The following is a 13,957-nucleotide window of genomic DNA, read 5'->3' as shown; positions in this document are numbered from 1 at the left end:
GGGAAGTTTAGAGCGTTTGTCAAGTAAGTGTTGTAGCAATCGGAATCAACGAGCAGTTTCTTGTCGTTTCAGTCTTGTGTGTGGATTCCAAGTAAGTCTCTTCCGTCATTTTTGAAGTTTTTTTCGCAGTTTTTAAGTACTGATGAACCAATCATACCTGTTTTCCAAACTAAATAAACGTTTTGTCCACTTATGCACATTTCAGCCACAAGTATTATTTAGTTATATTAGAAAAGTAATATCGGGACAATATTTTTTCTAAATCTACTCTAATTGACAGCAAAACTTCAAATAAAATAAAATTCAAATGAGCATTAACAAACATCCAGGAGATTTATTATATTTTTTTATTATATTTTCCTCTTAATCTATATGTTATTCTTATTCTTGTAAAATGTATCTAGTTGTTTGTTCTTGATAGACTGATCTACTGCTGTGACTATGAATGATGGTCTGATCTCACATTACCGTATTATATTGAATTTTTTTAGCGGGTCACTGAAGAGGATCTAGGAGGGTGAATTCCGGAGAGCGAATTTGTTGATAGGGTGAATTGAATAATTGAGCAGAAATGAGAGGGAAAAATGGGAGTGAGTGAAACATTTGTATTGGTTGTACAGACCGAAATGGATTGTAAAAGGTAACTGTAGTGGTGAAAAAAAATTGTTTATTATATCCTATTATTGTATATCTTTTTTTTATGATTGTACCATGAATATGTAATGTAAATATGTCCGATTAAGGATTGATAAGTATGCTATGTGAGATAGCAACCTAATGTATTTAGGTAGCATATATGAATAAAGTATTTCTCTCTTTCGAATTATAAGAAAAACTACTGAATTGTGAATGGATTTCAATGGAAACCTGTTCAAAATACTTTTATAAACAAGGTACAAAAAAAAAATAAAATAATAATAAATAATATTGCTTAGCATTATTGCTTTCAAGTTATTGTCTAAAATGTTCCTTGAAAGTCATTAATGAAAACAATTAAATTACTTTTTAAATAAAATAATTTGTATTCAATTTTACTCTCAAAACACTCCAAAGTCCATTGTTTTGGTCAATTAAGCCATCCTCAAGATTGCCCAAGCTATAAAATAACAGCTTTTATATTATACATACATTTTAAACAATTTTGACAAATCATGATTAATAAAAAAAGCTTACCTTAAATATAAATTTACACCTCAAATCTAATAATTTAAAAAGTTTTTGCAGGCTATTCTAGCCAGGTTATTGATTTCAGTATAATTAAACAATAAACCAATAGGGAATAATATTAATTTATGTTTAATTACCTATTTTGTCACTTTTTCATAAAATGTTAAAACTTTTAATTACAGATTAACTTATCACTATTATAACTTTCTTACCAGACATTATTTTTAACTTTCCAATTTAATGTATCCACATAGCAATGACATAAGAAACAAGGAGAGTGATCCCAATAAAACAGCACTAGAGCAGCATACATCTAAAAAATTTTTTTTTAATATTTATTTATTGCTATTCACAACTGTACATTATAATACATTTAGTAAAACTGATCTAAGTTAAATTGGAGTGTTACAGGCGTGTAGAGGAACTAACCATTGGTAGCACTCTAATGATGAATTACATTAGCAGATCTCGTGGCCATCTTCTTTTCAGGCGCCTCGGAGGATTGTCAGGAATGGAAGAGGATGCAAGGTTAGAAACTAGGAGGTTTGAGTGGTTGGGGAGTTTATAATGGAAGGAGTGATATCTGGTTCGGGCTAGATCGGTTACATAGGGAACATTAAGGTCTTTATGCATGATTTTATTTGTGACAAAGTAAGGAGCATTGAGGATTTTACGAAGGATTTTGGATTGTAAGGATTGAATACGAGAGGAATTCGAAGGTTTAGTGGAGCCCCAAAGCTCAACTCCGTCCAGATTGGCCTTGTTATAGTCATGTAGATCAGTCTTTTGTGATGTGTTGGAAGTTTAGACCGTTTGTCTAGTAAGTGCTGTAATAGTCGAAATCGACGTGCAGTTTCCTGTCTTTTCAGTCTGGTGTGAGGATTCCAGGTTAATCGCTTGGCCAAATCTAGTCCAAGGTAGCGGATCTGTTCGACAGGGGTAAGAGTAACATCATTAAATGAAACTGTAGGGCAGTCAGTAGGTTTACGATGAAGGGTAATGATGATTTGATGGGATTTGTTGGAATTTATCTTAATCCTCAAATTACGACACCATTCTTCGAGGGCTGGGTTTGGATATGGGATTGGAGAGTTTGGGAGACAATTAATGGGTTATTATTAACAGCGAGCACACTTTTGTCATCGGCATACGTGGTGAGGATAGTGTTAGGATTGGTTGGAATGTCAGCTGTATAGACGGTGTAGAGGATGGAACCAAGGATACTACCTTGAGGAACATCTAAAAAATGAAACACAAATTCCACTTTGACAATACAGTAAGTTTACATAGAGAAACTAATATGTTCAAAATAAAATTACTGGAGTCTATTTATATATCAGAAAACATTAATTATACAGTGAATTTCAAAACAGATAGTAGACATTTGAACCAATACTATGCAGAAGTTTTAAACGAAATCAATTTATGAAAAATATAGGCAAAATTTATGTTACCATTTATAATTAACTTTTATAGGAATTTTAATAATAAATGAAATAATAATTTAGACCAAAGTACAGTTCCAACTACATCAATTTTGTGATAATAATGTTAAGATAATTTTTTCTTTTTTTTTTTAAATAATCTGTAATGAAAATTTTGTAAATTTAATGGAAAAGTGATATACCAGGTAATTAAACATAAGCTTATTAATAAATTAATATGATTCCCTATTGTTTTATTGTATCTTAGGATAATTTGACTGAAATCAATGACGTAGGCAGAATAGTCTGCAAAACGTTTTTAAGTTGTTAGGTGTGATGAGTACATTTTATATTTAAGGTATGCTTTTTTAATACTAATAATGTTATTTATAACCTTAAATACTCTCTTGAGTCTGGTTAATGTTGTTTAAATAAATAATTTAAATTTTATCGATTGTAGTCTCAAAACTCCGACTCAAAGTCCGACGTTTCGGCCAATTCGGCCATCCTCAGGGACAATCTTATACAATTTTTTAACTAAATTATTTAAAAACACAACTTCATGCAGGCTATTCTGCCCTGATCAACTTAACAATTTTTAATTAGTCAATTTTTAAATTAAACCAAAAATTAAAATTCTATATCACAGTCATTTATTTGCTAAGATTTATCAAAACTTAAATAAATTTTAACAAATAAGTGACTGTGATAAAAAATTTTAATTTTTGGTTTAATGTGAAAATTGACTAATAAGAAATTGTTGAATTGGCCTGGGCAGAATAGCCTGCATGAAGTTGTGTTTTTAAAATATTTAGTTAAAAAATTGTATAACATTGTCCCTGAGGATGGCCGAAACGTAGGACTTGTAAAGAAAATAAAAGGTTTTGAGAATATAATGAATAAAATTTAAATTATTTATTTAAACAAATGTAATAATGTTGTTTGTTAAAAATGTATATATCATTAAGTCTATTATTTAATAGATTTTCCATGAGGATGGCCGAATTGGCCGAAACGTTGGACTTTTAAAAAAATAATAAATAGTGTTTTGAGACTTTGTACCCTTAATTCGGTAAAAATCTGGTGGTCGAGTTTGATTTTGACCAAATCGTCTCCTTGCATAACCGTGTGTCTAGAAACAGTACTTCCTTACTAAGTACTGAACCCTGACCTCTGACTCTCCAGGGTTGTAGTGGTACGTAGATACAAAAAACATTATCAAGAAAATGAAAACATTATGTATAAATTAAATTAATATTCACATCTTTTTTTACTAAAACGTAGGAGAAATATAACCTGAATTTTATGTTTTTTTATAACTCTGTTGTTAAGGTTTTTTTTTCTTTTTTTATGAATGCCATGTCCTTTTAGACTTTGCATATACTGTATCCTTTTCCTGAACTTAATTACCCCAAGGATCGGAGACGGCGGACCAATGGGAAGCTGTGTAACAAACAGGCAGAAGCGGCGCCATACCGTCCCGTCACATAAGCCGCTATAGATCCTTACTACCCCCGCACCCTCCACATCTCCGAGGCACGCTGAACTGTCCAGAAGCTACTTGTGTAAGTCCAGTTAATCTTTTTATATTACTGTAATATATATCTATATTTATAATAATAATAAACATTAATCATACGCCGTAAGTAAATCCATAAGTACATTAAGGACCTATTCATAATATGCAAATTATCAAAAACTGTCAATAGATATTTTTAAATATTAAATTTAATAAAAGAAAAAAATTAAATACTTCAAAATAATATGTTTTTCTAAGTGTTATAAATTCTTATAAGTAACAATGTTTTTTAGAAAATAAAAACCTTCAAAATTTAAAATTTTATTGATTACTTAGATGATGTTTTGGGACTTATGTTCATTTTCAAATCGATCCCTAGAATCATAAATTAAATTTATGATAGTAAAATTTAGAGCTATTTTCTTAACTGATTACTAATTTGAGAAATACATTAAAACTATACTATTGGCTATTTACCAGATTCATAAAAATAATTTTGATCCGTTCAGATTAATTGATAGTTTATAGTTTAAAATGAGAAATATGAAGAGCTTATAAATAACAAAATGCAAAAAGATGACATGATACAAAATCGATACGGGAAACAGTTGAAAATAAACCAAGTTTAAAAAAAAAAATAATAAAGATAATCATAATAATGCAATCATGTTGCAAAAATGGTAAAATCAATATATACTTATAGATTTTATAAACTCATATACGCTACAGATCACAGATAAAATAATTTTTTTTTTTTAAATTGAACATGATGGAATAAAATTTAGTGTAAATAGTAAACGTGGATTAATTTATAAAATTAGAAGACAACAATTCCCAGATAAATATATATATAAAGGGAATGGTCTAATCATTTTCCAGAACAAACATGTGAATTAGTGGACCAATTTACGTGCATTTTTTTTTTTAATGTCTCTTCTTAACGTGGGGAGGTTTAAAGATAAAGAAATTCCCGAATTCTCGAGTAAAAAAAAAATTATGAACAAGTTGAGCGTTTTTGGTTCGTAGCTCAGAAAGCATGTGCTTTTTGCAATGTTATTTTACACCAATTGATTCATCTCTTTCCGAGGAATAAGAAAAAAATATCACTGATTAAGCTATTTTATATTTACGAAAAATTATGAAAACTTATTGCGGCTCGGGGTAAAGTAGGTCACCAAATTTAGTTTTTTTTTTAAAAAAAGTAAATCATATATTTTTTTGGTATCTTCCCTAAGTACTAAATACTGTCAAGTTTAATGTAGATTGGTCGAGTAAGATTGAAATTATTTCTATTTTTGTCCACAAAGATGCAAAAAAGAATGTATTCGCATATATTAATTTCAATTTATGTTACCAAATCATAATAATAAAGTAAACGTGTATTCCTAATTTAACTAAATACAATAATATAAATCAAACTATGAAATATGTTCATTAAATCTATATAAAAACCTTAAATAAAGCAATATTGCATAGATGAAACGTCACTAAATTCAAAAACACGAATTAATCCTAAAAAAAAAACATAAAACAGCTTAATTAATTAACAACTTTCATTGTGATTAGGTAAAAAAATTAAACAAACCTGATGATTATATTTTAAATAAATAAAATAAAAAAATCGAATCAATTTAATTATGTATAATAAATTACCAAATAAGATAAAGAGTAATCTAGGGAATTTGAGCTAATCGCGGCTGAGAGGATGTTAGGATAACAGAAAGTATTATGAGAAATAGTGTAAAAAAAATTCAACAATATGTGTATAATAATTTTTATTACATATTTTATTGGAAATTTGTCAGTTTGAAATTTTAAAAAAAATTGTTTTCTTATATATTCTCAGTGATGTTAATTGATGATTTAATTTGTTAAGACTAAATAGGATTTTATCTTATTTTGGTACTTAAGAACAGTATATAAAATACAAATACTGTCATTGAGGGTACATCAATACAAATCAAGTACCTTTATAGCAAACAACAACAACAAACTTGATCAAACTGCTCTCACCACACGTCTAAGAACAAGACACCCTTGCCTACACAATCTTGGTAATCCGAACGGGGGGGGAGGTGTTTTGATTACTGAAAAGTTGAGATTACAGAAAGTATTAGAAAAAAATAGTTTCAAAAAATTCAACATGAACGTACATAACTATTTTTATTCATCAAATTTGTTTTTACATGTTTTATTGGAAATTTGAAAGTTTTAAAAAATTATAAAAAAATAAAATAAAATGTTTTATTTTACATCCCAAGTAGTGCTGAGTGATTATTTACTTTGTTAAATCTATTTAAAATGTGATAAAGAAAAAAAATGAGTTCACCAAAAAATGTTGTATTACACATATTTCTACTATAAATTAAATTAGTTTTACAAAATCAAATTATTTATTCAAAAAATATAATTTATTTCTAATTGCAGCCAAATATATTATGAACACTTCTACAGGAATTAGATTACCGGTAAACTGTAAAAATTTCCACTTTCGATTTTCAAGATGATTATCATAACTTTTCAAGTTCGGATTACTGGTGTGCTTCGATTACCGAGATTACAAAAGATATAAATAGATAGATATAAAATATATTGTAAGGGGAAGTGTTTCAATCCTGAAAAATTTCGTATTTGTTTTGAGGTTCCCTAGTCAAATAAGCAAGACTCGTAAAATAGTAAATGAGTATATATGTCTGTAAAAACGAAGTCGTGAGAAGCTGGAATTACGTATTTTAGGATGTTAAAATCTATAAACCGGAAATTCAACTTTATACACTCCATTTTTTCGATTTATTAAAAACGGCTCGAACGATTTTGGTTAAGTTTATAGCTGAAAAATTAATATATCTCATTTAAATTAAATGCCGAATTTCTTAAAAATCTTTTTCTAAATTACGTTTTATCTTATTGATTAAATATAATTAATCGTTATGCAACATTAGACAATTGCATGATTAACTAGAAGAGAAAAAATAAAAACAAAGCAAGGAGTTCAGAGACTGAAAAATCGAAAACACACGATTCCATTCATATTACTTGCCTTTGTTATTTAATGTTAAATAATGTAAGAAAGTTACTATTAGATTAATGATTTATTATAATGATTGTTTGAGACTGGTTTATTTTACTATAAACAGACACAAATGCTGAGTGTGTATTTGGATCAAATTTGTATGTATTAATAATAAAATTAGTATTTGATATTCGCATCTCGAGAAACAAAAAGATACGAATTTTGGTTACAACAGAAAAATTATAATTTATTTTTTTGGCATTTTCAACTTCCAAGTTGCTAAGTTGTGCGATCCACGCAACACACTAGTTTTAGATAAGAGAAACTGTTATAATCATTTGGAGTAATTTAGAGGAAAGTGTCCTACTATGAGATAACCCTCTTTCATATAGGGCGGATTTGTCATGAACGAATTGCTAAAGATGAAATTGAGGTGGGAACGAGAGCAATAATAACCGCCTGTAGTTTTTTTCCCTCGGATTCAAACAACAACCAGGGTCCTGTTTCATAATAAAGTACAAACTAATACTATCAATCTTGTAGATTGTATTAGGTACAAAATCTCTGGCTTATAAAATTCTGCCAGATCATTTTTTACTTTTAAATTCATGTAATATCACTGATAGTCGTCCCTATGATGAAACAAAATGTATTAGTGCTTATACTGTATAGTTTGTCTACTTGTATTTATGGTCTAACACTATCGGCTTTCACTATGAAACAGGCCCCAGGAGGGAGAAATCTCTTATTATACTCATTTATTCAAACGAAGGTAGCCAAGACAAAGAAGAGTAAGAGGCTAGTTAAGTCAAGTGATGAAGAGATCTAAAATGATGAAGATGGATACAGAAGACGATGTAGACTATGATGAAAATGACGTGGAATGAAGAAGACACTGATGGTGAGGTATGGGCAAAATGTCTCATCGTTGGCTCCATGAAGGCTGTGGAGAAGTAAAAAGATGAAGTGCTTCGTTGCAATTTATTGATAAACAAAAATTGCAACGAAGCACTTACTTACTCGTTTTTTTTCAGATTTTATTTTTTCAGATTTGTTTTGTATAAACATTTTATTCGAGCCAATGTTCGTTCTAGTCAATCCCAAATATTTTTTTTACAGGGAGGGAGTTTTCATTATTTTTATTTTTTTTTTTTTTACGATAACTATTTTTATATAAGAAGATGGTCAGGGTTGCGGTCAAAAGAGAAATAAAAATAGTTCACAACTATTTATTTTCCGACGTTTCGCCCCACTTTGCAGGGCTTCATCAGGGCTAAACAGATACAAAATGATAAGATACAATGATAAGAATACAAACAAGTAACAATGGCAAGAGTAAAATTTCTTTATAAAAATACGTAAAATATAAAGCTAAAAAAGTACATGAGATGCACATAAAACAAAAACAATACGGGGAAGGGAAAAAAAAAAAGAATTTATAGAGATTAAATAAACGTCATGAAAGAATAATAAAAATAAAACAATAAATAAATAATAATAATGATATAAAATGATAATAAATGAGGGAAAAACAAGCCAGGACAGGACAACCTACCTACCTGTTTAAGGGCTTTATTTCGATTTCAAATACATCGCGTATACAGGAAGTAGTGATAAAGATATGACGAAAAATGAAAAATGACAAGAGAAAAATACAGAATGATACAGTACATGAGTTATTACATAATAATAATAACTATAATAACTAAGTAAAATTAGAATGACAGATATCGTTACTAATAATAGGAGATTATACTGAAGAAAATAAAACAATATAGGATATAATAACAATAATTGTAAAAGAAGTAACTAATAAAAAGTAAAAGTAAATAAAGAGTAGTTTAAAAAAAAGAAAGAAAAAAAATTACAAAGAAATAAGTAAGAAAAATAATTAAACAATGATTAAGTACTTATATATCGTGAAAATAATCATTTATCTACACTGATAATAGTAATAGTAAAGATAACAGGAGTAACATGAATAACATAGAGTGAAATAAGGTAATTTAAAAATCGGAAGTGAAAGTTTACAAAATAAAATAAAAATATATATAAAAGTACAAGGTGAGATGTAGAAAGAAGATTAAAAATAAGTAATAAAGTATAGAAATAAGTCAAAAAATGTGATGGAATGTTAACCATATAGGTGATAATAATTATAAGTGAAATAAGTGAAATAAGTTAATAGAAACATGGGAAATAAAAGTATACAAAAAAAAAAAAAAAAAAGTAACTGTGTATTAAATAAAACATGAATAATAGATGAATAAATATAAGTAAATGCAGCGATAAATAATATAAGTGATAAAGAGATAACAAACAGGTGAAAAAAAACAAAAACAAAAGTATAATAGAAAAATGTTTGGTGATGATAATAAATAGTTGTTAACTATTTTTATTTCTCTTCTGACCGCAACCCTGACCATCTTATATATCAATTTTTACGGTCAACTATATATACATAGATAACTATTTTTGTTGAAGTTGGGCATTTTATTTGAATAAAATGAAAATATTTTGTCTTTAATAACTCCTGATTCTCTGATTAAAGTTGGCCCATTTTGATACAGCCTTACATTGAGAATGCATTATATCTGATATAGGGCAACTGATTGTCTCAGCAGATAAACAAGGAATTATTTGTAAGATTTATTTTTTTTTTGTTTTTTCACGTAATTCAATGACTATTAATGGTAATACGAATAATCCTTATTGAATAAGGAATGTTAATGAACGAAAATTTTAGAAATCAAATTTATCACTAAAATCTTTTAGTGGACTTCAGCGTCATTAAAAAAAGTATCTCATATTAGGACACTTTCCCCTAACTCCCCTTGAAATACTTTTTGGATTGTTATACTGTTTATAATTTATTGTTCCTTTTTTGAAGACTGATGTGATATGTGCAGTCTTCGGTCAATACAGTGGATGTAAATGAGTCACCTGAAATTGGGATATTATTTCCAGGCTCCAGCGCAAGTCCAGTGAGCACTTCTCCAGTATGTGCTGCTCGTTGGAAATCGGCGTCAGGGTCATAGGCTGGCTCCAAGTGGTCAGTTCATTTTTGATAATTTGTTACATTTTAATTTAAAATATTAAATAATATGTTTTTAAATATATATAATATATGTATTTTTAATATATATATGCTTATAAATACAGTCAAAACTAGATAAGATAGAGTTGGCAGAAGTCGATTTTACTCAGAATTATTTAACTCTGTGAATATCGAAGAGTTATTTGATGTTACCTTAAGAATTATGTATGGTTTGCTTGAGAATTTTTTTCCTATTGTATGAAGCATGCCCTCAACCGAATTGCCGGACACACTTCACTTTTGGTTGGCTGGTTGGGTTGGAGTGGACTGTATAATTGAAAAGCCCAGATATGATTAAATGAAATAAAATTCTATTGTTTAAGTTACAAATGGTGTAGTGGGTGGCCGGAAGAAAACATTTATGATTAAACGGTTAGTAAAATTTTGAATGACTGGGCTATGGAAATTGTAGATCTAAAATTGAGGTGGTTGATGATGATGTGGATGTTAACTATTGATAGATGAACTTACTTCTTCTTTCCTCCCTCCGCATTTCTAAGTCTCTCTCCTCTCTGCTTCTGGGAATAACTCCGAGAGTTCTATTCACCCATGGTAGATTCCTGATGAGAGACGAAAAAGAATAATGAACTGCTTCTACCAGAAGACAAGTTGGCTCTCTTCTCACCTTAGTCTGGGCTGCTTCACTTCACAGAGAGCGCTGGAGGAGGTGAGATTTGGCTGTTGGCCACATGGGGCGCTAATCCTATACAGCCTTTCCGATTCAACCTTTCGGTTGCCGTAGGTTACCCGGAATACATATTTATTTATTTTTTAGTTACCTTATTATTTATGGTAAGATAAATGGTTTTATTTTAGAGATGTCGAGACTGAAATAGGTATGAGATAGTAGATTGGTTGGTGACAATAATACTCTGGTCTGTAGACTATTTCACAGAAGGCCCTCGACAAAGCGTGTTCAGAAATGTATGTGGATTTAGAAAATGTGGAAGGATCAACCGTAACAGGGCGGTTGGCCCTGACCACTGACGTACATAGAGAAGAGATAGGATAGTACTACAGATGGACGAGATGCCAGACCAAGGTTAGGGTAGGAGAACAATTCCAGGTGCAGGAATAAACCTACTGACTAAGATTTTAGGTAAGAAGGAAGAAGAAGGAAGCGAGGAGAGAGAGGAAGGAGAAGATCTAAAGCATATGTGGGCAACCTCCGGTCCGTTGTAAGATTTGATCCGGCCCGCGAGACATTTTGAAAAATCCAATTAAAAAAAATAATACACTACTTACTCATACTCACAGAATCAAGATAGCAAGCCGAGTGTTGGCGATCATCAAAGAGTGAGGTCCAAACACCAAATACTTTGATGTTTCACGCAAAAGATTATTGCTTCTCAATTGTTCAACACAAGACGATTCTAGATCATTCCTCCATTTTGCCTATATAAGCGGGTGGATGGCCCCAACTTTAGTTATTTTTATTCTGTTTTAGAGGGATCAGAAAAAACTTCAGTTCTATTTGAGCTACCGAGGTGGTAGCTTCTTTTGTGACTTTGTGTGCATCTTGAGAGCTTACTAATTATATTTTGTTATTAATTTTATCGAACGAAAATGATGTCTGGTGGAAAGAAACGAAAAGTAGATGCAGAGGGTCGCCAGTTTCAAGAAAAATGGACTGAAGATTTCTTATTTATCTTGCACAATGATAAGCCTATTTTTTGCTGTGTAATGAATACATTTCAGTGATGAAATAATTCAATATAAAGAGGCATTACTCAGCTAAGCATCCTATGGTGCACTCACTGACAGGAAAAATAAGAACGGACAAAATTCAGAAGCTTACCGCAAATTTGGAAAAACAGCAGAAAAGGTTTCATAAACAAAGAACACAACATGATAATGTTGTGAAAGCTAGTTTTATAGTTAGTTTAATATTGGTAAAGTCATTAAAACCATTTGCCGAAGGAGAATTTATCAAGAAATGTATGTTAGAAGTTTGCAGTGTTTTGTGTCGTGAAAAGAAAAATGAATTTCGAAAAATTAGTTTGTCAAGACGAACTGTTGTTCGACGTATATAAATGATTGCTAATGATATAAAAACAACATTGACTGTATGGCTGGTTTTGAATCATTTTCCATAGCGTTAGACGAGAGCATGGATTTGTCCCAAACAGCTCAACTTTATATTTTTTGATGTGTTGATAAAGAGTTCACTGTTACTGAGGAATTGCTTGCTTTACAGCCGCTAAAAGGAACCACTGTAGGAGAGGACATTTTTAATCAAGTTCAAAAGGTATTCACAAGTTTTGGTTTGAAATTATGACAGAAATAAGAGTCCCAAAGAAGTTGATGCAATTGACCCTTGCAACTAATGTCACCAATGAAAAGCCTTAGCTTGCATAAATAGCTCCCAAGGTAGAGCACTTGTTCAGAGATAGATGGCCGAAGCTTTTGAAGTGAAATCAGGAGACTACCTTTTCCCGATGCTATTCAACCTAGCATTGGAGTGAATAATGCGGGGTGCTTCTTGGAACAGAACCTCGACTTCGTCGAAGTGATTGTGTAAGATCTGTCTCCAATTTATAATATGAGGTACTCTTAAACAGATGGCCTCAACCATGCGCGTCCAATTAGGTAAGGTATCAGGCTAGGAGTTGATAGACAGGATGAGTCTTAAGAGTGAGTCCTCTAAGGATTGTAACTTCGCTCTACAGGGTACCATGTCTGTAAGCGTGAAGGAGAAATACAAGTCCGGACTGAGTACCAGCCGCCAGGCTTTGCAGGATGGTAACTTCGTTCTGCAGGGTACTGTGTCAGTAGGCCCTTACGAATCATTAAATTACCAAACCTTATGAAGATATTAAATGAAATGAAAAATAGTTTATTATCATGGTACTAGATTCGTTTTGTAGAATTTTTTTTTTCCGATCCCTCTAAAACAGAGGGAATTAATAAGTGCATTACTGTGAAAAAGAAAAGTAATTCGTGTTGTGTCTTACCTTTTACTACCTTTGGTATTTTAAGGTCACCTGTTATATTTAATTTTATATATGAGCTTTCCATTTATGGAGCTATTTTGAGTCCGGAGGTGAGGGGCCTCCTCGTGTTGACCCTTTGGTATTTTTTTTCCGAACCCTCTAAAACAGAAATAAAAAGTGAATTAGTATGTGCATTACTGTGAAAAAGAGAGAGTAATTCGTGTTGTGTCTTACCTTTTACTACCTTTGGTATTTCAAGGTTTTTTGGTTTTTTTTTTTGGTTTTTTTCCCCGAACCCTCTAAAAACAGAAATAAAATGTGTATTAGTAGTGCATTACTGTGCAAGAAAAAAAAGTAATTCGTGATGTGTCTTTGGTATTTTAAGGGTTTTTGGTATTAAGATTAAGATTACCTGTTGTGTTTATTTGTTTTTTATGAGATATCCATTCTAAAAAGGTGCTACTTTAAGACCTTTAAGAATACAAAGGCCGGTGAGAGACCCGATCTGTAGGAACTTTTTGTGATTAGTTATGACCATCATTTTTTTGTAAAATTTATTTATTAAACCTAAATATAAAATTTTAAAATATATCTATTTCAATGGATTAATGAACATAACACAATAGACATAAGTAGTGCTCCTAGGCGGAGAACGCTGAAGCTCATAGTTCTGTAACAGTGAGCGAGCACATAGTTCCGCGGTAACCCGACAGGGACCAGCACTACAAGCGTCTAAGCAGCTGTATAATTGTATATAAGTTTATTATTATAAAAATACGATCTCTTGTATAAATGTATATATGT

General features: G+C 30.6%; 1 protein-coding gene across 2 annotated transcripts in view; it reads left to right on the top strand.

The window, feature by feature from the left end:
• Positions 1-4,067: 4,067 nt before the first annotated feature.
• Positions 4,068-13,957, top strand: part of LOC106690992 (uncharacterized) — a 24,192-nt gene continuing 14,302 nt past the window's right edge. The window contains exons 1-2 of one of the 2 annotated variants that reach the window (XM_014436627.3): positions 4,068-4,156; positions 10,091-10,175. In XM_014436627.3, the coding sequence (XP_014292113.1) occupies positions 10,125-10,175 (51 nt within the window). In that variant the 5' untranslated portion in view covers positions 4,068-4,156; positions 10,091-10,124. Of the gene's footprint in view, positions 4,157-10,013; positions 10,176-13,957 lie in introns of both variants that reach the window. The other variant, XM_014436628.3, reaches the window with a different exon arrangement.

Source organism: Halyomorpha halys, unplaced genomic scaffold (genome assembly GCF_000696795.3).
Source record: "Halyomorpha halys isolate HHAL.00 unplaced genomic scaffold, Hhal_1.1 Scaffold2023.1, whole genome shotgun sequence".
Classification (NCBI taxonomy): Eukaryota; Metazoa; Arthropoda; class Insecta; order Hemiptera; family Pentatomidae; genus Halyomorpha; species Halyomorpha halys.
This window is presented reverse-complemented; position numbering and strand designations above follow the sequence as displayed.